Source organism: Gracilinanus agilis, chromosome 2, assembly GCF_016433145.1.
Source record: "Gracilinanus agilis isolate LMUSP501 chromosome 2, AgileGrace, whole genome shotgun sequence".
NCBI lineage: Eukaryota > Metazoa > Chordata > Mammalia > Didelphimorphia > Didelphidae > Gracilinanus > Gracilinanus agilis.
The window spans coordinates 155,232,609-155,255,969 of NC_058131.1; the positions used below are offsets into that span (position 1 = coordinate 155,232,609).

General features: G+C 36.4%; 1 protein-coding gene across 2 annotated transcripts in view; it reads right to left on the reverse strand.

Moving 5' to 3' along the window:
* The window catches only part of INTS9 (integrator complex subunit 9), a 129,492-nt gene that overhangs the window by 36,460 nt on the left and 69,671 nt on the right, over window positions 1–23,361 (reverse strand). For both annotated transcript variants that reach the window (XM_044663465.1, XM_044663466.1), the window contains 4 exons: window positions 19,016–19,127; window positions 13,566–13,746; window positions 7,977–8,037; window positions 364–535 (listed from right to left, as the gene is read on the reverse strand). In XM_044663465.1, coding sequence (XP_044519400.1) covers window positions 364–535; window positions 7,977–8,037; window positions 13,566–13,746; window positions 19,016–19,127 — 526 coding nt within the window. The remainder of the gene's footprint in view (window positions 1–363; window positions 536–7,976; window positions 8,038–13,565; window positions 13,747–19,015; window positions 19,128–23,361) is intronic.

The window sequence follows — 23,361 nt, forward strand, 5'->3', positions numbered from 1 at the left end:
TATAGGAAAAAAATACACCTATTAAGGGGTTGTATGTGTGTGCTTTTTAAATATAAAATATCTTACTTATGTCTTATGAATCTTTGATCTTCTTTCCCATGTAGGTGTGCATGTGTGTGTGTGTGTGCGCGCGCGCATGTGTCTGAAAATTCCTCTTTTTTTCTTACCAACTAGCCATGTAACCTTGGGTAACTTGGAGTCTCTTTGTAATTCACTTTTTTCATAACGCAGTTGGCCTAAATGTGTCAGGTTTCTTATTCTATGATTCTCTTGTAGAATATAATTTAAATGACGATCTTGAAACCTTTTCCCTCAACAGTTGTGAATATTATAATGGGACAGACAAGCCATTTCCCTACTTACCTGTGAATATAACAGTATTAAGACTAGATTTTCCCCAAAGTTCCATGAAATGTACAACATCTCCAAATCGGAGGGAGGGATGACCAGTGAAAACTACACATGGCTGTTTAAAATCATTGCTGAAGTCTCCATGGATGCTGGGATAGTGCTTCAGTTTGTTGGTCTGAATGAGCTGAAAAAATGAAAAAAAGTAAAAATGAAGATATATTCAACTAAATGATGAAAAGTCTTGTTACTTAACTGTCACAGAATGAGAATGCAAGACCAATGTCCTGACAAAACAAAATGACTTCATTTAAATTGGCCAAACCCCATCAAAGTTATATAATATGGCTTTCAGGGCAAAAAGAATCTTGGACCTTTTGTTAATATCAACTCACTTAAAAGAAAATTTTCTTCCTTGTACCATGTCATTTGTCACTAATTTGCTTTAAGAGTGCTTATTTATCATTCCACTGAATATCATATGAAATGCTAACTATTTCTCATTCCAAAGAGCCTCCAATGTTAATGTCAGCATACTATGCAAAGCAATTGATTTCATAATGTTATACTTCTCATTCAATTTTTGCAGCAGTACACATATAAGGCCCAAACAAAGGCTATCTAGTATTTGCTCCACTTGTGTGGTATCTTCTGGGTATGTGTCATCTGTGTGATATGGCTAGGGAGCTGGTACCTAACATGAGTTCAGTCAAACCTTTGAGGACCTAAAAACCACAGCCATCACCTGCTACTGCTTGGCTCTCAAAACTGTAAGAGATCCTAAGCCTCAGGGAGCCAGAGGCAGTGGAGTAGATTCACATCTGTCATAGATTCTTAACTTCAGGGCACCAAATGTACTTGAGGGCTTTAAATTTCAGGGACTTGGACATCTCCTCTATCTTTTCTTTTGCAGTAGTTATTCTCCATGTTTGGAATACTTGATCCTCCCAATCTCCACCTCCTGGCTTTCCTGGCTTCCTTTAAGATCCAGTGCCACTTTGCCTAAAAAGTCTTTCCTGGGTCTGTGCCTCACCCCCACCCCCCACCCCCAGCTGCTAGTGTCATTCTCTCTAGGTTACTTTCCATCTACTCTGTATTTATCTTGGATGGTCTAATTTATATAGGTTGTCTTTCCTAATTGATTAAAAGCTTGATGAAGGAAGGAACTAGTTTTCATTTTTGTATCACAAGAACTTGGTACAATGCCTAGCAAAACATAAGCTTCCTGACTGATTTTATTCTTTCCTGACTCATTACTGTCCTTTCCACATTATCTGTTCCAAACTTTCTTTTCTTTCTTTAAATCTCCTTCACTGTCCAATCTCAGGTAAGAAACTTAACTTCTGATTTTATTGAGGAAATTGAAGCCAGAACTGTGAGCTTGCCCTTTTCTTTTATTCCATATCTCAAAATCCCTCTATCTAATTCCCTTGCGTTCTCCTGTCCTAATCCTAGATTCTTTCATTGCACTAATCTGGGACAAAGAGTTGCCTTTTTCCTTGACAAAGACAATATACCCCTTTCTGCTTTTGATACCACTCTCTCCTGTCTCTTCAGGAAGTTTACCTTCTTGATCATTCCCTCTTTTGTTCATCCGCAATCCCTCCTTATTCCTTGACTCTTTTCCTGATACCTAATGGGTCTTCACCATCCTTTAAAAAAAATTGATCCTGCTATTTGCTCAAGCCATCATCTTATATTTCTTTTCCCTTTCACTTATTCCTAGCATGTGTTATTCCTATTCTTTGCTTACTTTTCTTCACCAATCACTTTTCAATCCCTTGCAATTTGGCCCTTGTTTCCCTTCCTCTATCCACTTGATTGGAACTGTTCTAATATTTCTACTCATCTCTTTCTTAACTGCTAAATCCAATGGCTTCTCAATTTTTACCTTCATGGCCTCTCTAGTTTTTGATAGCTGACCTTTCCTATTTATTGGATACTCTCTGCCATCTTGGGTTCAATAGCACTGATATCTCCTAATTCACTTCCTATCTGGCCACTCTTGTCTCCTTTCCTGAATCTTCAATAACCATGTTCCCCAATCTAACTGTGAATATCCCAAAAGGTTCTCCTCTGGTACACTTTTCTTGTGATCTCTTGTTGATCTCACCAGATTTAGTGGGCCAATTATTAGTTCTAAAAGAATGGCTTCAAAATTTATACATCCAACTCTAATCTCTCTCCTGAAATTCACTCTTGTATTGCTATCTGCCTCACAGATAACTGCATCTGGATGTTCTACCAACATTTCCCAAACTACAAGTTTAAAACAAAATTATTATCTTATTCTTCCACCTATGATTCCACTAAATCTCCCTCTTTTTGTTGAGGCTACTAGTCGAACTACTCAACTTTCTATTGAGATTCTGAATCCTCAAAAAAAAGATTTAAAACCTTGGAATCATCTTTGCATTCTCTGTTCTTTCTCATCTACTATAGCCAATCAGTTCCCAAGTCCTGTTTCAGTTTACGCCCACAAAATCTCTCAACATTTGCCCCTTCCTCTCTATGCTCATGGCCACCACCCTAGTTCCAACCCCTCATAATTTTTTTTCTGGGTTTCTAAAATAGGTTACTAATTGAGGATCTTTGTTCCTTAAGAAACACTCTGAAAGTAGACAGAGTTTATCATCCTTTTCTCACCAAATTAGGGGAGGGCCTATATATCATCTATGTTTATACCTTCGCTCCTTACTTTGAGGCAGGAGACCACAGCCTCTTGGGAAAATGTTTTTTAAAAACAGTAAAGGATGATCTTCAGTTTGGTCATCTAAGTAAGCTTTTGGTCTTACTGGTATAAATGATAGTTATCCTGTTTTGCAAATGTTATAACTAGCTATAGTTGCTTTGGATAAAAACCAATCCTGAAACCCTCGGGATCTTGGCTGCTTTCTGTATAGCAATCAGTGGTTGTAGAAACACACTTTAGTATCCATTAACTTTACTAATCAATTATAGTGAAGTGCAATTTCCAGTGAATTCAATCTTTACTGTAAGGGCAACTTTTGACACTTGACAATATGAAAGAATGTAGCTGAATAGGAACAAACAGGCTGGACATCTGAGACCCTGGTTCATTTTTTTGGGCTGACTAGAGGCTTGTTTCCATTTTTCTGGAAGGGATGAGATATCTGGCAACAGAACTGGCTATTGGGAAAGGCTTCCCTGATGTACATTTGACATGTAGCATACCATTGGCTCAAAAGCTAACTCTATAAATCTCATTATCAAGCCTCATATGCTACATTGACCACAAGACAGACTGATAGAAATAGTCAACAAATGATACTCTACCACAGCCTGTCACAGACACTAACTAAAGGTTAGTTTCACAGTCTTGAAGTGAAAGGACTGCTGCAACACATTAATCTCAATTAGATTCATATGTATTATGTGGAGAGTAAGAACAATAGAGTAATTTTTAGTTATGAAGGACAAGAGCATTAAGCTTTCTTCTTTTAAAGTATAATGAGACCCTGTTGGGTCTCACATAGCACCTTGTTTTATTATTATTAGTGCTTAATACACTAATCATGTAAAACCACATATCATAGAAATCTATGGTTTGTCTCTTATCCTAGCAAATTGTTATGTTTCAGAGGGGCAGGATCTATATCTTATCTAAATTTTGTATCTCCCTTGATACCTAGTACAATACCCTATTCATTATGTCCTCAATAATTATTTATTGAATGAATGATATTACTACTGAGTTTTTTTTTTATTCAAAAAAGCTAACTTTTAGACTTTCTGGTGTAAAAAAAAAATATATATATATATATATTTATTTATTTAACTCTTTTAGGAGTAATTTCAGGGGGAAATGTGTAATTCTTAGAAGGAAATGTATGTTTTATAATCTATAATGTAAAGTTTAAATTCTTTTGAAAGTAATTTCAGGATAAGGATTATGCCATCTCCCCACACCATGAAGATGCCTGAAGAGCCTTCACTGGATTATGAAGATCCAAATTTGAACTTTGGGGTGCAGTTGATTTGAACTATGGGGAGTTGAATGAGTTGAATGCAGTTGTTTTGAATGTACACTCTTATGCCAATAGGGGACTGACCCAAATTGGTTTTTGTCAATGCGGCTAGTTTTATACTATTCTTTTATCTCCAAATTCCTGCAATTTAGAAGTTGACTATGTTTAAAGATCCAGCGAAGAAAAAAGATCAATCTTTTTTTTGCCGGATCTCAGGGGGAAATGTGTGTTTGGAATTCAGGGAGGTGCCATTTAAAAGTATCTTACAAACTTCCTGTGGACATGTGGGGAACTTTGAGCCTACATTTCCCGAGATCCAATGGGTTTCAGGTTTCTGACGTGATTACATCAGACAACTGGAACCAACATTGAGCTCAACTTAAATTCGGAGGTCAGGCTTGAGATGCTCTCTCTGGCTCTGGCGTGAGAGACTAAGGAAATATGGGTGGAGATACGGACGGGTGGCATTTTTAAAAGTAGTCAGGCACGGTCATCCAAATTATTTTATTAACATGGATTTAATTAAACTATTAATTTCCCTCATATCTTCAGCCTTTATCATTTTTAATCGTTACACTGGTTATGATACCTATCAATGTCCTTCAGTTTATGCACTGATTTATATATTTGTCAACCCATCTATTTATTTTGTCCTTTGAAGTCACCAGGGAATAACGATTTTAAATTAACAAAATAAAAGAATTTTAACAACTATGGGTTTTTATTTCCTGCTTCCTAAGCCTTCACTAAATCATGAACAGAATCTGAAAGTTGAGTAAGAACTTTGGTCATCTAGCTCCTGTTAATTACCCAAATTCGTTTAATAACATCCTTGATAAATGGATAGTTTGAACAAGTGCATTCAATAACAAAAACTACCTTTCAATAGGTAGCTTATTGTAATATGAGGCCAAATGATTCAATTGCTGCACTGTTTTGGTCATTACAAATCTCTTCCTATACTGATATGAAATCTACTTTCCTATAAGTTTCATTTTTTAGTGCTGTCCTTTGGAGCAATGTATAAATCTACTTTCTTCTAGATGATTTAGAACGTATATTTCCATGAATCTCTGATCTTACAGTCGGAAGTACTACTTCTAATAAAGATCAACACACATTTATACCTTTCCATTCTGTATGATTTTTGTTCATCTTTCCATAGGTCCTACACAGCAGATCTCTGAAATATGTTAGGGTCTAGGTCTTTTAACTTTGGGATGCAATAGATAAAGTGCTGGACCTAGAAAAAGGAAAATATGAATTCCAATTCTGCCTCAGACACTTCCTAGCTGTATGACCCTGGGCAAGTCATTTAACTTCTGTCTCAGTTTTTTCATCCGTAAAATGGAGGTAATAGCAGTAGCTATCTCCCATGGTTGTGATAAAGATAAAATTAAATAACATTTGCCAACCCTTTGTAAACCTTAAAGTACTCTACAAATGTTAGCTATCATTATTATCAATAACAACTCCCTGAAATCACTCCCTACCATCTTTCTTTTCTCTAGGATCTGAAGAGGTGATGCTGCCCCAACCAATTCCTTTCCAAAGAGGTTTGATTTCATTTCCTCCCATCTTTTTCAGCAAATTGCACACACTGTCAACCCTCTCTTTTCTAATTTCAATTTCTCTTTACCCTATTAGTTCCTTCTCTGCTACATACAAATATATTCAAATTTCTCCATCCTTAAAAAAAAAAAAATCTTATTAGATCCTACCATCCCTGCTCTTTTTCTCTCTTCCTTTCTTAGCCAAACTCCTTTAAAAAGTCATTTATATTGGTTCCTTCCATCTCCTCTCTTCTGAACGTTCTCCAATATGGGTTCTAACATCATTGCTAAATTGGAATTTGTCTCTCCATTGGTTCTAATGATCTCTAAATGAGCAAATCTGCCTTTTTTCTCAATTCTTGTCTTTTTTGACTTCTTGGTAACATTTGAGCCTGGAGACCATCCTCTCCTCCTGAATATTCTTCCTGTCTAGGTTTCTGTGTCATTACTTTGCTCTTGGTTCACCTCCTACCTGACTGACTGTGCCTCCTCAGTTTCCTGACCTGGATCATTAACCTGCTCATGCCAATTAAATTTATGTGTACCACTAGGCTCTTGGTCCTGGGCCTTCTTGTTTCTCTCTATACTTTTTTTTTTTTAAAACCCTTGTACTTCGGTGTATTGTCTCATAGGTGGAAGATTGGTAAGGGTGGGCAATGGGGGTCAAGTGACTTGCCCAGGGTCACACAGCTGGGAAGTGGCTGAGGCTGGGTTTGAACCTAGGACCTCCTGTCTCTAGGTCTGACTCTCACTCCTCTGAGCTACCCAGCTGCCCCCTCTCTATATACTTTTTCAGATGATGACCTTGTCAGTTCTTAATTATCATCTCTGCACAAAAAACTTAGTCACTACTAGTTAGCTACTCCCAAATCTATATATTTATAGCCCTAGTCTCTCTGCTGAGTTGGAAATTTCAAGCTGGATCTCCTAAATGAAGACATTTATTGCCAATGAATAATCTGAAATTTTGATTCCTTAATGAATGTGATATGATTCACAGCTATATAGCATTCCTGAAAAAAATATTACTTTTAAATTTCTTTGTGCGTGTTTTAGAGAGAAGCTTGGAGTCATTGAAAAGTATAAAATAATTTCCTAAATTCAATGCAGACTCCTCTTTTCCTCCTATTCAATTCAAAGCCCATTTTCTTTTCAAACCCACTATGGACTATAACATCTGCCCAGATTTTCCAAGTGCCTACCTCTGAACTATCTGAATACAGGTCTTATGTCCTTCCTAAGTCTCAGGCTAAACAGCCCTACCTCCCTCAATCATTCTTCATATCATGCCCCACCTATCAGTGATTATTTCCCTCCTTTGTACTTTCTTCAGCTCTGTCTGTAGTTCTCATGTACTTTTAATCCAATCTACATTTCAACTTTTTCTGTATTTATCTTGCTTTACCGACTAGAAGGTAAACTTGTTGAGGGAGAGAATCATGTTTTATGAATCAATGTCTCCTATAGTGCATATACAGCACAGTGGCTTACACATAGTGGTTGATTAATAAATGTTCAGTGAATGAATAAATGAATGAAAATGACATGATTTTCAAGCATTTCTCTATCCTAATTGCACCAGTAAGTCAGTGTTTTCTGTGATTCCTAAGTGCTGAATGTGATAAGCAAAAATTATAAGTGCATCCAAGGCAGTGATGGAACTGCTTTAAACCTTTTAACCTAGTCCCTATGCTTTGATCTCTGCTCTCAAGAATTTAATTCTGAGAGGATACAAACCACCCCCAGGAAAGTAAACAAAAGGCAATCTGTAGAGGGAATGAGCATTAATAACAGGAACAGAAATTTCATCAAGAAGTTGATACCTGAGTTGAAGAAAACTAGAGAATCTAGGAAGTACAAGTGAGGAAGGAGTGTATTCCAAATATGTTCAAATGAATGGAAGTACAAAATGGAAACATTTCATTGTAGGCCTCTACAGAAAACAACAGGATAATATATAGAAGTCTATAATTTTCATCTGATTGATGGCCATCTCAATCCACACCTACTACCTATCTGCCATTTCCTTCCAATCCTGCCTTATTAATAAAATAACCTTTTTTATCTTAAACCTTTGTTTTCTTACCTCTGCATGAGGAAAAGGTGGTTCTGGGAGATATACCTTAGTCTGTTTGTTGTGACAAAGCCTTTTAAAGAAGAAAAAAAATGAATTAGATGTCATTGTATCAGGTAAGATATTCTGTGGTACTGTTTGCCACCTACTGGTGACACTTTAGACAAGAGATTCTCCAGCATTTTATTTAATTTTATGATTTGGCAGGTAAATTTTAAAAATCAATTCTCCATTAAAAAAATTTTTTCCTAATAGTGAATCTTACTGTAAAAAAGGGATACTGAGAATCTAGTTTCCTGAAATGTCTTTAAAAATAGTTTTTTAGTGTTTTGTAGTGGCTGTAACTAGCTTACGCTATAAATAAATGTTTGTTGACCTGAATAAGTAGCTACTATGGCCAAGGCAGTAAGTATAGCAGGTCTTGACTCAGGGAGTAAACCCAACCAATTGTCTTTGTTTCTTCTATTATCAACATATTCTATATGCAGAAAGCACTATTTCACCAAAACAAAACTGGAATTATTGATTCCCTTAAGCCAAATGGTTAGGACTAATTTTTCTTCGTATTTTAAAAGATAAACTTAACTATACTTTTTACTGGTAATTTGGTCAGATGCTGATTCTGAGACATATGGCAAAACATTATTAGTAGGATATCCAACAATTTTAGTGAATATCACCTTTGGGGAAGGGGTTTTTAATATATAGAGGCAAATAAATATAATATTTTTAGCTCATGAAGGGAAAGAAGTTAAGAGGCAGTTGTAGCAGTCTGAACTATATAGAGTGGTATGAAGTGGACAGATTAATAAATATGAATTCATGAGATCTGGGTTCAAATCACATCTGGGATATATTAGCCATTTACTTTGTGCAGGTCACTTTAAGGGTCCAAAACCTTTGTTTTCTTACCTAAAAAATGGGCATGCATGACTTATCCTGTACTATCATTGATAGGAAAAGGCTTAGCAGACTTAAAAGTTCTCTGTAAATATGAGTTCTTATTATTAGACAGCTAGGAAAGATTCTATTAAATTCATAAGTAAAGAGTGGTACTATGTGGTCATGATTATTTCTCCTGATTAATCTCCTCACCTACTATGTCACCCCCCTTCCTACCAGCTTCCTCCAATATATATTATATTCATCAAATATTTCTTAAGTATCTCAAGTATACAAAGCACACATTAGATGCTGACAGAGGTAAAAAGGTAAATAAGGCATTGTTCTTGCTCTCAAGGAGTTGACAATCCAGTGTTTCTACTAGTGCTCTGAAGCATACATCTAGGACATGGATCTGTAGGAAACATGGGACAATTCTCCTCAAAGGCTTGAGAGATTAAAGGGAGGTGACAAAGTGTTTTGTAGTTCCCTCTGAGGATAAGTGAAGGAGCTACCTCTGCCCTGAAGCATCAGCACAGATAAATAATTCAACAGCTGGATGGGCCAAAACACATCACAAATTCATAAAAGAAAGAGAGAATACTTTATGAAAGGGTATAGGACTAGAGGACATCAATGACTTCTAAGGTCTTTTGCAGCTCTTAATCAATAATCTTGTGAAGCACCTAGTGCTCCATTCCTATGCCATTATTTGGCTATGGCTACCACCATCAGCACCAGCATCAATTAGCATTTATATAGCATTTCAAGGTTTATAAAGTGCTCTTCAAATGTTAACTCATTTTAACCTCATAACAACAATGGGAGGTAGATGCTATTACTATCCTCCTTTTACAGATGAAGAAACTAAGGCACACAAAGTTTGAATGACTTGCCCAGAACTGAAGTGCTAGTAAAAGTGTCTGAGATAGAATTTGAACTCAGCTCTAAGTCCCCCACTCTATCTAACACTGTGTAATCTACTTGCATCATACAAGATCAGGAAATCATATGTATCTCATATCCACTAGAGGGGATGGCTCTTACATCAGATTATTATTATTGGAATATAAAAATTTTAGCTAGCCTTTAGCAAGAAAAAAAAGAGGACCAGAAGATACTTTTCTTGATCTGATTCTAGTATCAACATATAATTACCACATTCGTTCTGAGTTTTTTTCATAATGATATCTTCAAGGTGATTTTTAGGGGAAGGAGGAAGCATCTGGATGATAGGTGGGAAGGTTAATCAGCAGAAACAGTCATGACCATATAATGCTTCTTCACGATTCTGCCACCCATGGTACTTCAATTAACCTCTGAGAACCTTACCTTTATTTTCTTAAATCTACTCATTCACCCAGAATTACAGAGCAATCACTGGTAAAAACTAATTAAAACACTGAGTGCTAACATCTCTCCAGTTTTAAAATCAGTTTCTTTCTATAAAGGCATGGCTGCTTTAGCTACATGCCCTCTTTTGGGGAATGGGATTTTCTGATTCTCTTCTATTGCCAAACCTACCTACTGGAATAATTTTTTTTCACTTAAAAATATTTTGACTAGTTCCATCTCCTTTCTAGCTTTGTCATTTCTAAATCTTTCCCTAATCCAGTCATACTTCTTTATATTTATCTTTTGTTTTCTGGACTAATTATTTTTCTTTGTGGTTTCCTACCTGTGAAAAGAAAAATTTAAGGGGAAATTGCTAGAATTAATAGAAAGGGATTATTTACACTGATTAATTTATTTCCTTTCAATTCAGGAATGTGACTTCAATAAATATTTTCTGGTGAAGTATGATGTCTTGGCAAAGGCCAAGACCCAGGACTGTTACTTTCATTTATACAGAGCACTGAAGGAACTAATATATCTATATTAGGGTCAGGGTTCCCAGGGAAAGTAGAAGGAGTGAAAACAAGATATGGATGGTGATAGATAAAGACCACTGAGAAGGGGCAACCTAGATCTTTCCTTGCCTCAACCCATACAGTGAAAGTCATTCACACAATTTAATTCTTTCCATACCCGAATGAGAGCAAAACATATGCCACTTAGAGAAGCTATGGATTTTCAAAACAGAAACAAAAGTAGATGTGAATGAACTAGATCATGGGTTCTTAACCTCAGATCCATGGACTTGTGTGTGTGTGTGTGTGTGTGTGTGTGTGTTTTCATCTAATATTTTGGTAATTGTAGTTCAACATAATTGGTTTCTTTTTAATCCTACTTATTTCATAATTTTAAGAAAATTATTCTGAAAAGAGGCCCAAAGGCTTCTCCAGACTGCAAGAACAACTGATGATACAAAAAAAGGTTAAGAACTTTGGTCTGGATAGATGATCTTTATTATTTCTCTGATACTGACAATCTGATTATGGAAGAAAAAAATTTTTATTGACTCTCTCCACTCCCAAATCTATACATTGAAAAAAGCAGTTTCTTTCTGCAGTATAAACTTCAAAACTAAATTAAATGAACTTAAATGGGAGGTGGAAAACTAGGAAAGAAAAGTAAAATGAATAAATTCAACGTTCAAAGAGAAAAGTCATTACCTTAGAAAGTTGCATGCTAAGAAAACAAATTTTATTAGGCTCATGGCAATAATGGGAAGAACATCCTGGAAAGAAATTCTAACAGGCAACTATTCAAGTCTTGGATACTGCTGAAAAAAGAAAGCTTTGGATATTCGGGAACAAACTATACAATTATGATAAGAGAGCAAGTTGGCTGAATCCATAGTTCTCTCCAGAGCAGCAGAACAAAAGGAAAAGGGAAAAAACATAAAAAGAAGAAATTAGGCCAGGAAACTAAAGATAAAGAAAAAAACATGCCTATGTAGCAGTAAAATTACAAATGGTGAGGCTGTAAAGGCAATGAAACTATTAAAGATGGAAGAAATAACAAACAACTTAAAATTTATTTCTGTGAAGCATCAGAAAAAACTTCATTCCCTGATAAAGAGAGGGAAGATTAACAAGAAAAGTAAAATAAGAGGGTTGGATTAAATGATTGTGAAGGTCCCTTATAAGCTCCATGTTTTAAGATCTAAGACAAAGGCTTTGGTGTCTTCTTTTTCTCTTTTCAGAAAGGAGCAGAGCAAGCCTCAATTGCAACAAACAGAAAGAGCCAACATAATAAGAAAAGGACACAATGCTTAATTATACCCATATATCCATCAAAAAAGGAAATGGTAGCTATGGTTTGGTAAATGGTACATGCGAATTTAAGTTGCAGCAAATTTTCATAACAATGTTTTTTTATTTAATAAGGGAAATTCTTCTACTATGCAAAGATTTTTTTGCATATGTATGCCTTAGCATACTTGGACAGGAGAAGGGGACCTTTATTCCTGAGCATGATTTAATCTAAATTATTACAGTTATAAGTAAAGTATATCATGATGAAAAAGGCTTTAACAAATAGGATAATTTTTAAAATTAGAATTAATTTCTCTGCAAAATAATAAGAAATTTTCCTCATTTTATTCAAGTAGGAAGCTTAGGCTTTCCTTCTTCAGAAAATTAGATATAGACCTTAAGATTCACAGGTTACACAGAGATTAAAATAAATTTCTAGCAATATTCAACCCTTTCAAAAGAAAAATGTCTGGTTTTGATCCCTCACCCATTCACAAAAGTAATAGCAACAGATGAGTTGTCTTTGCCTTTAATATTGTAGGATTATAGACTGAGAGCTAAAAAAGACTTTGGAGTAATCTAGTCTGATCTTTATATTTTACAGAAGAACTGAAGCAAGTTCTCAGAGGCAGAGCCAAGATTTGAATTGAAGCCTTCAGAACTATAAATCAATTACACTTTCTAGGGCACCACAGTGTAACTTCCCAGTCTTCCTCTAACTTTCTTTTTTCAGTCTTCATCTCCTTTTTAATTTTTCTCCATGATAAAAAAAGACCATCCAATAATTTAAGTCTATTTTTGCTATTAATAGCATTTATTCAGAAGTGTTAGTTTTCTTGAGGAGGGCAGCTATATGATGCAGTGGACAGAATGCTGGGTTTGGAATGTTTGTTAAAAATCCAGCCTCAGAAATCTCAGATCTTTGTGACCCTGGGCAAGTCACTTAACCTCTGCAATGCCAATAGAGGAAAAAAATGGCAAATCGTTCCAGTATCTTTGTCAAGAAAACTCCATAAACTGATAGACATACACACAAATTTTCTTGTTCCTAAAATAAAAATGAGCAAAATGCTTTGCATTTTTCTCTTTTTCTTAAAACGAACAAAACAACCCCCCAACCCAATCTCATTCATTTATTTGTTTCTACAAAGATATATTTTTCCCCAGTAGTTAGATGTTAGAAGCTCCAAGCAATATGAAAAAGCCTATTTATAGTTGACAGTGATGATATTACCATTTTTATTAATAAAAAAAATTAAATCAGGCTATTTCTTATTTTAGGGACTTTTGATAAAATTTTTCAAGTGGTCAGTAGCTCTAAGTTTCCTACAAAAGTCAATGAATTTAAATGTGAGGCTTGCCAATTTCATTTGGAGTAGCTGAAGGCTCAGCTACTGGTCAAATGTTAACATGGCTGCTATACTTTCAGATATGAATGCTCTGAGCACTTAACCTTAGCACTGGTCTCACGGCCAAGTTAATACTTCAAATTTGGTTGAGAGAAATGTTGCCTTTCTAAAATCTTTTCTCCATGACAAACAGGTACCAACCCATAAGGAAGGTGAATACTGACACATACCATTCAGCAAAAATCTGGGCAAACTCAAGTGAGCTGTTGGCAACAGGAGAGATGAAGTAGAAGGGGATGTTAGAGAGGCCAGCTGAATCGATGTACTGATAAAGGCATTCCAAGAGGTCATAGATCACTCCAGATGGGTAGCAGGGGACCAATACATTACCACCATTCCGAACTGTCAGAGCTAGATGGGATGAAGACAGAAAGAAAAATGTAAAAAAGAATCAAAGGTACATTTCTGAAAAGGCATTCTAAGTAATACTCATCTTTTTTTTTTCTTACTCTAATTTTTACAATTCACTTCATATGCCCTAACAGACACTTCTTTTACAACAATCAGTTCTCTTCTGGCATTCATAGTCCTCTGGTAGGCTCATTCAGGCCTAAACAAATTCAGAGTAGTTTGAACACTCCAGATTTCTGCTTCATTTATTCATCTTTCTTTCAGACCACTAAAGATGGGAAACAATAGCACAGATAAAGATAAAAGGAGGAGATAACCCTCAAATTATTTATATATTCAATTCTTGACTATTTACTTAAACATATTCAATTCTGGGGATTACCTAAACCTAGGGACAACAAGAAAACACTGGAATTTAGAGGAGTGATAGGGCCAGACCTTAACTTTAGGAAGGTCATGTCAGGGAAACCAGTGAGGAGATTAAACAAGAAGGAATAGATGCAAAAAGTAGGAGAGGTAGCAATGGCAAGATTTGGTAACTGGATAGATATGCAGGGTAGGAGAATAATACTAGGGTTGGGTTAGAATTGTTATCATAAACAAGAAAGGTAAAGGGGAGAGAAAAAGAACTTATTAAATAGATGGATGTATACTGAGCCCATGGCAGCTGAAGTTAGAAAAGATTAAAAAGGTCTGAGAAAAAAGAAGTTACCAACACCACCCAGAAATGACAACCTAGGTGAAGATATGCAAAGAGAATAAACAGCATATAATAATTACAACAGTTTTCTACTGCCCATTTTTACCAAGGTTCAACTTTTTTTTTTCTGATTTCTTTCCTCAATTATTTCAGTTCCTGGCTTATAGTCTTTCTCTCTTCCCCGATTCTTACCCTCATACTAAGGGACTTCTCAGCATATATAGGTACTCCTTCAAGCATCCTAACTTTCCAGTTCCTTAATTTCCTCATCTTTACCTTTTCAGCTATATTCAAAGATAATAAGACACTTGATTGTGCCAGGACTCACTCATAAGTGTCCCACTTCCAAGTTCCTGGACTCTGAAATTCTTTTATCTGACCATAATTTGTTGTTATTTCATCTTTCTCTCTGCCTTGTAACCCAAAACTTGTTCTTTGCCCCTTCCATAACCTCCAATCCCACCACCCCTCAGTTCTTTCCCAGGTCAACATCCCAGCACTCAATAGACTCTCCTCCTTTCTCCAACATGACTCCTTGATGAACTGGTTCAATTTTACACTGTTCTCTTTTCTAGAATCCCTTGTCCCCTAATCCTATTGCTGATCTTACCTTGACAAATTTTAAGCATAGATTATTTTAGCTATCCATTGCCATTGCTCTTATTAACATATTGCTGAATGCATATGGAGAAAATCATAAACCTATATTAGCTCAGTCCATTACAATTTTATGTTATATAATCTCAACTAGGACCTAACACAGCAGTTTTTCCAAAGCTCTTCCTTGAACTTCTCATGGACTCCCCTTCCTGCTACCCTCTCAGCTGAGAACAAACTAGAAGCCATTTGCCAAGAGTTTATTCTTCTCCCTTCCTTTTCCTCCTCACAAACATTATTCAGATATATTCTGCCATTATTTCCTCTGTTACTCATGTCACAAATGAAGAGATGGCCCTTTTCCTAGCCAAACCCCTCTACGTACAATAGTTGACCACATTCCATTCCAACTCCTCCAGTAGATTGCTGCCTCCATCATGCCCTAACTTTGTCTTCAGTTTTGCTCCTTCTACTGGCTTCTTTTTAACTGTCTATAAACATGCCCATATCTGCTCTATCCACAAAAAAAACCCTCTCATTTGTTCTACTCCCCTAATCCCTCCATTCTTCCATTTTTCTAGCCATCCGGGCTCACAACTTGGGGTCATACTTGGCTATTTAGTCTCTCATCCTCCCATATCCAGTGAGTTGTCAAGTTTTGTTGATTTTTACCTTCATTGCAACCCTCATATATGTTCTCCCCTTTTTGACACTGCCCCCAGTTTATCATCATCTCCCTCCTGGACTACTGCAATAGCCTGCTGATTGGTTTCCCTGCCTAAAGTCTCTCCCCACTCCATTCCATCCTCTACTAGGCTGTCAAACTGATTTTCCTAAAGCCAAGTTCTGACCACATCATCCTCTCATGCTCCACTTTTAAAGAACTTCTGTGGCTCCTTATCACCTTGAGGAGGAAATGTAAAAGCCTCTGTCTATTGTTTAAAGCCCTCCAACTGCTGTGTTAGGTCCTAGTTGAGATTAAATAACATAAAATTGTAATGGACTGAGCTAATATAGGTTTATGATTTGACCCCCTATCTTTCTAGTTTCCTTACATCTCACTCACCCTAAAGTATATTGTGATCTAGAGACAATGACTTTTTTTAAAAGTTGTTTTCAGTCATGTCAAACTCTTTGTGACCCCTTTTGGGGTTTTCTTTGGAAAAGACATTGTGGTGCTTTTTCATTTCCTTCTCTAGCTCATTTTATAGATGAGGAAATTGAGGTAAATGGTATTAAGTGACTTGCCCAGAGTCATACAGCTAGTATCTGAGGAAAGATTTTAATTCAGATCTTTCTGACTCGAGGCCCAACAATCTATTCATCACACCACTTTACTGCTCCTGAATTCCTGACTGGACAATTAATTTGTAAACTTCAGATATTTTCAAAGACTATTTCTCATTTCATGCTGGCCCCTCTTTCTTCAAAACCCAGCTTACATTCTGTCTCCTACAAGAAGCCTTTTCTAATCTCTCTTAACATTAGTGCCTTCCTTCCATTTGATTATTTCCAATTTATCCTGTATATAGTTTGTTTACATGTTTTCTTCCTTATTAAGACTGTGAGCTCCTTAGGAACAGGGACTACCTTTTGCCTTTCTTTGTACCATCAGCACTTAATAGAGTGCATAGGACATAATAAGGACATAATAAATTCTTGTTGGCTAATGTTTGGTTTTAAAGGCTCTCATATAATCTGGCACCATCTACCTTCCACATCTTGATTACCCATTACTCTCAAATACAGCCTTTGCTCCAGCAGGCTGATCTCTTCAAAATCTACACACATCCTATACTCATTCTCAACTTTGACCATATCTTTTCTTTTCTCTTTTGCCCATCGAGAGCTAGGCAGTCTGTCATAACAATATGGTTTAGTGGGAACGATGTTGACCTTGGAGTCGAGAGATCTAGGTTCAAATCCTTGGTTTGCAAACCTTACAGTGATGTATAAATGTGAATAATTATTATTTCTTAGACTTCATTCTTTTTTGATTATTTCAACCTAGTGATTTTACCCTTCTCTAAACTATGATAGAACCTGCTTAAAATCTTAAGATTCCAAAGCTGGAAGTATCATCAGAGAAAACTGAGATACTGAGAGATTGTGTCTTATTCTAAAGGGAAGAAGGAAGTTGGTTATATCAGTGTTTGTATGCTGCCTGGTGTTGCTCTTTATTGTGTAAGTACATATATCCTCAACTGGACTATGCATTTCTTGAGGGTGTAGTTACATGTTAGGCATTTTCCTTTTTAAAAAGATTTTTAGGTTCCATAGAGCCATAACAGGTCCTCAAGAAAGTCTAATAGGTTATACTAATTTTGACCCAAATAGGGCTAAAGACAAGATTCTATTTCAAATTAGTACATAAACAGTCAAATATATCTCTCTACCCTAGGGTTAGAAGTTAATTTATAGCTGAAAAAAAAAAACAACCCATAAGTTTAGAAATGGATCTTAGAGAACTCTAAACTTACAGATGAAGAAATTGAGACCTGGAGAAGTTAAGTATTTTCTCCAAAGTTATCCAGGTTGAAAGTTGTAGAGCCAGTCTGATTCTGACTCCAAATTCTGTCAGGGTTGTATTGGCTAAGAGCTATATGGCCCACTGTAATTAGAAAGGCTAAACTGGAATTTCAGAAAGCACAGTTAGCCAAGCAAATGTAACAAAATTATATTTTCAATTCCTCTCCTATAGGTAACAATGCTAAGTTCTTATGGATAAAGCATTTAGGCTGCTTACTTTTCTGGAAGTCAACTTAATATATGAATCAGTTTTAACCTGATTCCATAGATTTTTTAAAAAATTGTTACAAATTCTTTCGGAGTAGTAGAAAAATGCAATGCAATGCTCTACTGGTTACCTAATCTAGACAGACAGACAGACAAGACAGACAGACAGACAGACAGGCAGACACACACACTCACACTCACTCTCTCTCTCTTTTTCTCTCTCTCTCCCTCTTACTCTTTTAAAAGGCACTTTAAATATACCATTTTCATGAATTTAGGACTTATATTACTTCATTTAGACTAGTTTGCTAAAGTCATAAAAGCAGACCTCTTACTCTTGATCTACCCCATCCCTCAAATCCACTAAAAGTCTCCCACAAGAATAATAAATTGTAATTCCCTCTTATATATACAAGTGAACATCAGATGGCAGAATTTGTCATAGAAAATGCTATAAATTACCTCTAGATGCGTAGTTTGGACAGGGAACTTGGGCAGGTAGGGAGATAAAAGCTAGAGTGTCGAGTTAAGTAGAGTAGATAAATATCTTTCCCAAATTGCAAATGGACATAAGGCAGGAAAGGGGTGAGTATACAAGAATACTCACACTATTTCCATTCTAGCCCTCACATTCATCACCCAGGGAAGCAATCTCTGTGGAGAAGGGGTCAGCCATTCCCACCAAATGCCATCTACAGGAAAAGCAGAGGACTCTGATAGGAGGTGGGGTGTATGTCAGGTAAGTCAAACTACCAATGCTCCCACAGCTGCTATCTTCCTTTACACCTTGATGGTGTTAGCCTAGGACACCAAGAGCTTTGGGAATAACACATGCTTCCAGCCCAGTACCCTCAGACCTCATTCTGGGAAGCAATCTCTGTGGTGATATAGTCTGGTAACTACTTGTATAGGTGTTAGAACCACAGCTACTAAAGATACAGAAAAGAAAGTTCTTTTCATCAAAGTCCTTAGAAGTATCCAATGATTCAAAATATCTTATGATTTTATCAGTGAAAATGACATTAAAGAGGCATTAATATTTGCTTTGTAGCTGTATCTTAACTCTAAAACTCTCCTATCTGAAGCTAAACCTTAATATATGTGTTACCATTTTTCAATTGTATCTCTAGTGCTTAGCACAACACTTTGCATATAGTAAATAGTATCATAATTGCTTTGTTAATTCATTCAAGTAGTTAAAAACATCTATTCTGATATTTTTTTATGGCTACATACCCAAATTGCTGCAAAATTCTCCTACCATGCCATCAGGATTTGCTGTTGGAATCTGGGTAAGTCCTGTCAAAATGAGGACATCACTGTTTTTGAGAGAAGCTTGGTCCATGGGCTAAAAGAGGACAAAGAAAAGGAAATTAAGGGATTTTAACAATGGCTGTTACATATAAAAAGTAGTAGAAAAGGGGGCAGCTGGGTGGCTCAGTGGATTGAGAGCCAGGCCTAGAGATAGGAGGTCCTGGGTTTAAATCTGGCTTCAAACATTTCCTAGCTGTGTGACCATAGGCAAGTCACTTAATCCCCATTGCCTAGCCCTTAACACTCTTCTGCTTTAGAACCAATATATGGTATTGATTCTAAGATGGAAGGTAAGGGTTTAAAAAAAATAGTAGAAAGAGAAAGAAAGACTAGGTTAAGAGATAAGAAGTTCCAAAGAAAGAGAAACACCTTATAACTCTCAAGGTTTTTCTGGTATCAAAGGCAGAATGATGGCCTAGCAAATGGGCTTCTCTATAAAAATGCCAGTTTTGACTCAGAATGAGGAGGCCCTTTTCCTTTCCATGAATAACCCACTACTTCTTACCCTACTTCAGGACTACTACTTCACCAGTCATCTCTTTTTTTCCAAATCAATCTTTTCTTTATTGGCTAACTTCTTTCATATTCCCCATCTCAATGTTTTACTTGTTCTCCTAATCTTGGAATGACCTCTCTTCCTCCATCAGTCCCTTAGGAATCCAGTATTTTTCAATGCTCATTTCAAATGTCAACCACATGAAGTCTTTCTTCCCATTACATTACTCACTATTACACTGCATTTATTTTGTTTATTCTTACATATACATACATGTTGAATTTCCCAAAAGAATTTAAGTTCCCTAAGGGAAGTAATTGTTTCATTTTTATTTTTTATACCAGGCACCGAACATAGTACCTTGCATATAGCAGATACTTAATAAATGCTTGTCAAACTTCTCAAGAATAGTTCACACCTGCTTATTCCACTATTCTAATACCTGCTTGCTCCAATACTACTTAAAACATGACTTTGTCTCTATCACTCTACTTAAAGCATTTTCTCAAAACTCACCAGTCATTTTATAACCAAATCCAATGGCCTTTCCTCAGTCTTCATCCTCCTTGACCGTTCTATCACATCTGACAGTCTTGATAATGGTCTTCCCTTCTTAAATCTTTCACTTTCCATGACTTTTGTTATACTGTACTCTCAAAGGTTTTTGTTTACTATCTTTCCATAAAGTTATTTTAACAGACTTTGTCAAATGCTTTGGCTATACAAATAGTCCTTTTGAAAGTATGATTTTCTCCTCTTCTTCTATCCTTATATCGATGGCTTTGAAAGGGAGTAAATTCCTTGCCTATGTAAATTGTGATAACTGCCTGGTTTCAGTTCTAGAAGGACCAATTCTAGATTAGGGTAAGGAGTCAAACTCGAATAAGAGGCCAATTACAGGAATCTGGATCATTCCCAGTACCTAACAGGAGAATAGTATATTTGGTTCTCCTAGCAAGGTTCCTTTGAAGTCGAGTTCCCTGAACAGGGCTTTGGAATGACCACATTGCTTGGGCAAGGCTAACACAGACACAGACAGAGACACACACACACACACACACACAAATAAGGCAAAAGAGAATTGGTGTGAAAGTACATCAGCTCATAGGAAAAACAGTGTGTGGCAAAGGAGGAACAGGAATGGTAACACTAAATGTCTTGTTATGACAGGAAACAGATGATAAGGAATAAACTTAGAATCTGAAAACAACATTAACCATCCTAATTTTAGCCTGTAGTTCTACCTTGCTATGAAAATGAAATGCCTGCAAGCAACAAATAAACAAACAGATAAATGTTAATACAGTAATAAAAATAACACTTCCTTGGATGGCAGTAATGTAGATGATGATTAGGTCATACTAGATACCCATAAATTCAGCTTCCATAGCACTTAAACATTTCACTGATTCTTAGTATTGATAAAGATTTTTAGTGTTGATAAAAAGAAAAGGTGCTTAAAAAAAATTTAATGCCACTTTCTAAACCAAACTGTCACTTTAAATTCTTCATTCAAGCACCAAAATGTAAATGGACATATTATTGGTATCAATGAATACTTGGCAAGAGCTTCACACAGGAACATTTCATGCAAATACCCAAGTGAAAAGGAAAATTTATTTTCAGGTGCAAGATCCATCATATAAAATTAGTCTATAAACCTAAAAGTTCACCACCACATCTACTGATGAACAAAGCAAAGAGAGTACCAATCAACCCCAAAATGTTAAGGAACTGTTAAGGATATGGAGAAAGAGATCACAGGCTACTAATACTTTCCAAACATGTTCCATGGACTTAACACTAAAGGAACCAGAATATAGCCCCTATGCTTAAGAAGCTCAGAGACATAAAGTGAGATCATAAAGAAATGCTGTGAAAAGGTAGAAAATACAAATAGAGTATACACTGAATAAGTACTGAGGGCTATTTCAGTGAACAGTTAGGCGGTATTCCTAGGACCATAAACTTGAGTTGAAAGAGACTTCAGAAGGCCATCTAGTCCAACTTCCTCAGGCAACTAAGGCCCACAGGAATTGAGTGACTTGTCCAAGTTTACACAGGGAGCAATGGGATTTGAACCCAACTCCTCTGACATTAAATGAAGCATTCTCCAATGCATCCACTGCCATGCAAGGCTTCTTGGGAAAGAAATTTTTGAAGCAGATTTTGGGAAAGGCTCAGGCTAGAGGTAGTGGGGGGGGGGGGGAAGGGGGGCATCTAAGAAAGATCCAGGCAAAGCACATGCAAAGGAATGGACCCGAGAGTGAGAAGTTAAACAGACATAATAGTGAGATGGTCAGTCTGTATTGTAAGTGAAAGAGAAATAAAGTTGAGGAAATGGAAGAGTGGGTAGTTGGAAGTAGACCTTGCAAGCCATGTGGGAGAAGATGCAGAAGACCATCATGAGGTAGCTATACTGGTCAAGGCATGAGATGATGAAGACTTGAATAATCCCTACAGTTTGAGAGGAAATATACAGACTCCAAAGGATATTATAGTAGAATATTATGATGGAAAAAACACATAAGGGGAAAAGATCACAGAAAAGAATGAAGAATTTAAAAAGTACAGAATCTTGTACAAACTCAAAATTCAAATGGCTCTATGACCTCTGGTATTTGGATGTTCTTTCTCTAATGAAGATCACAACTCATTCATTCCTATCTTATGCAATATTTGTCCGTGTTCTCCTTTATAACTGCTATGGGAAACCCATCTAACATATTGGAAGCTTTCTTCAATTTCTTCTATTATTGCACGGATATTGGAAGGGCACTCTGGTTGTCTGCCTGTCATCCCTCATTTTCCTCTAGTGTGGGTAAGGTTGATCTATATGTATACAAACGGACACATTTCCATAGATGGGTTGTTATGCATAAACCATTTTTCCATTTTCTCCAGCTTACATTATCTTCCCTTTCCAATTCATTCTCAACAGAGCTGATAAATTAATATTCCTAAAACACTGATCTGACCATGCCACTCGCCTATTCAAAAATCTTCAAGGGCTTCCTATTTCCTTTAGGAGGAACTCTAAATGCAATCACTTGGCATTTAAAGTCCTCTATAATCTGGTTCCCATTTATCTTTGCAGTCTTATCTCATATATTCTCCCCTTTACATGTTTTATACTCCAGTCAAATTGGCCTGCTAGCTATTCCCCTTACATATCACTTTGCACAAGTGTGCAATGCACTCATTCTTCATCTCTGCCTCATAGAATGCTTAACTTCTTTTAAAGAACAATTCACATGCTACTGCCTTTGAGGCCTTCCTGATCTGTCAAATTATTGGCATCCTCACCTTCCTGAAATGATTTGTTAATTCTTTCTGGACCCTGGTAGTCAAAGGACACGGGCTCAGATCCCAAGCTTGTTTCCTACTATTTGTATGACCTTGGAGAAATCACATAACCTCTCTGAGCGTAACTTGCCTCAAATAAAAAATGGGGATTGTATGATGGAGATGACCTCCAAAGCTCCTGCTGGTTTTAAATACATGATCCTGTGATGCTATTTTGTATTTTTTGTGTTACCCATTGTAAAACTCCAGTAGAATATAAGATCCTTGAGGATGGGGACTCTCATTTTTTTCTTTGCATTACTACTTTGCATTACTAGTATCTGAAAGTCATTAAGAAATATTTGTTAAATTTCTTGATATCTTTTTTTTTTTAACACCCTTACCTTCCATATTACAACTGATACTGTGTATAGGTTCCAAGGCAGAAGAGCAGTAAGGGCTAGGCAATGAGAGTTAAGTGACTTGC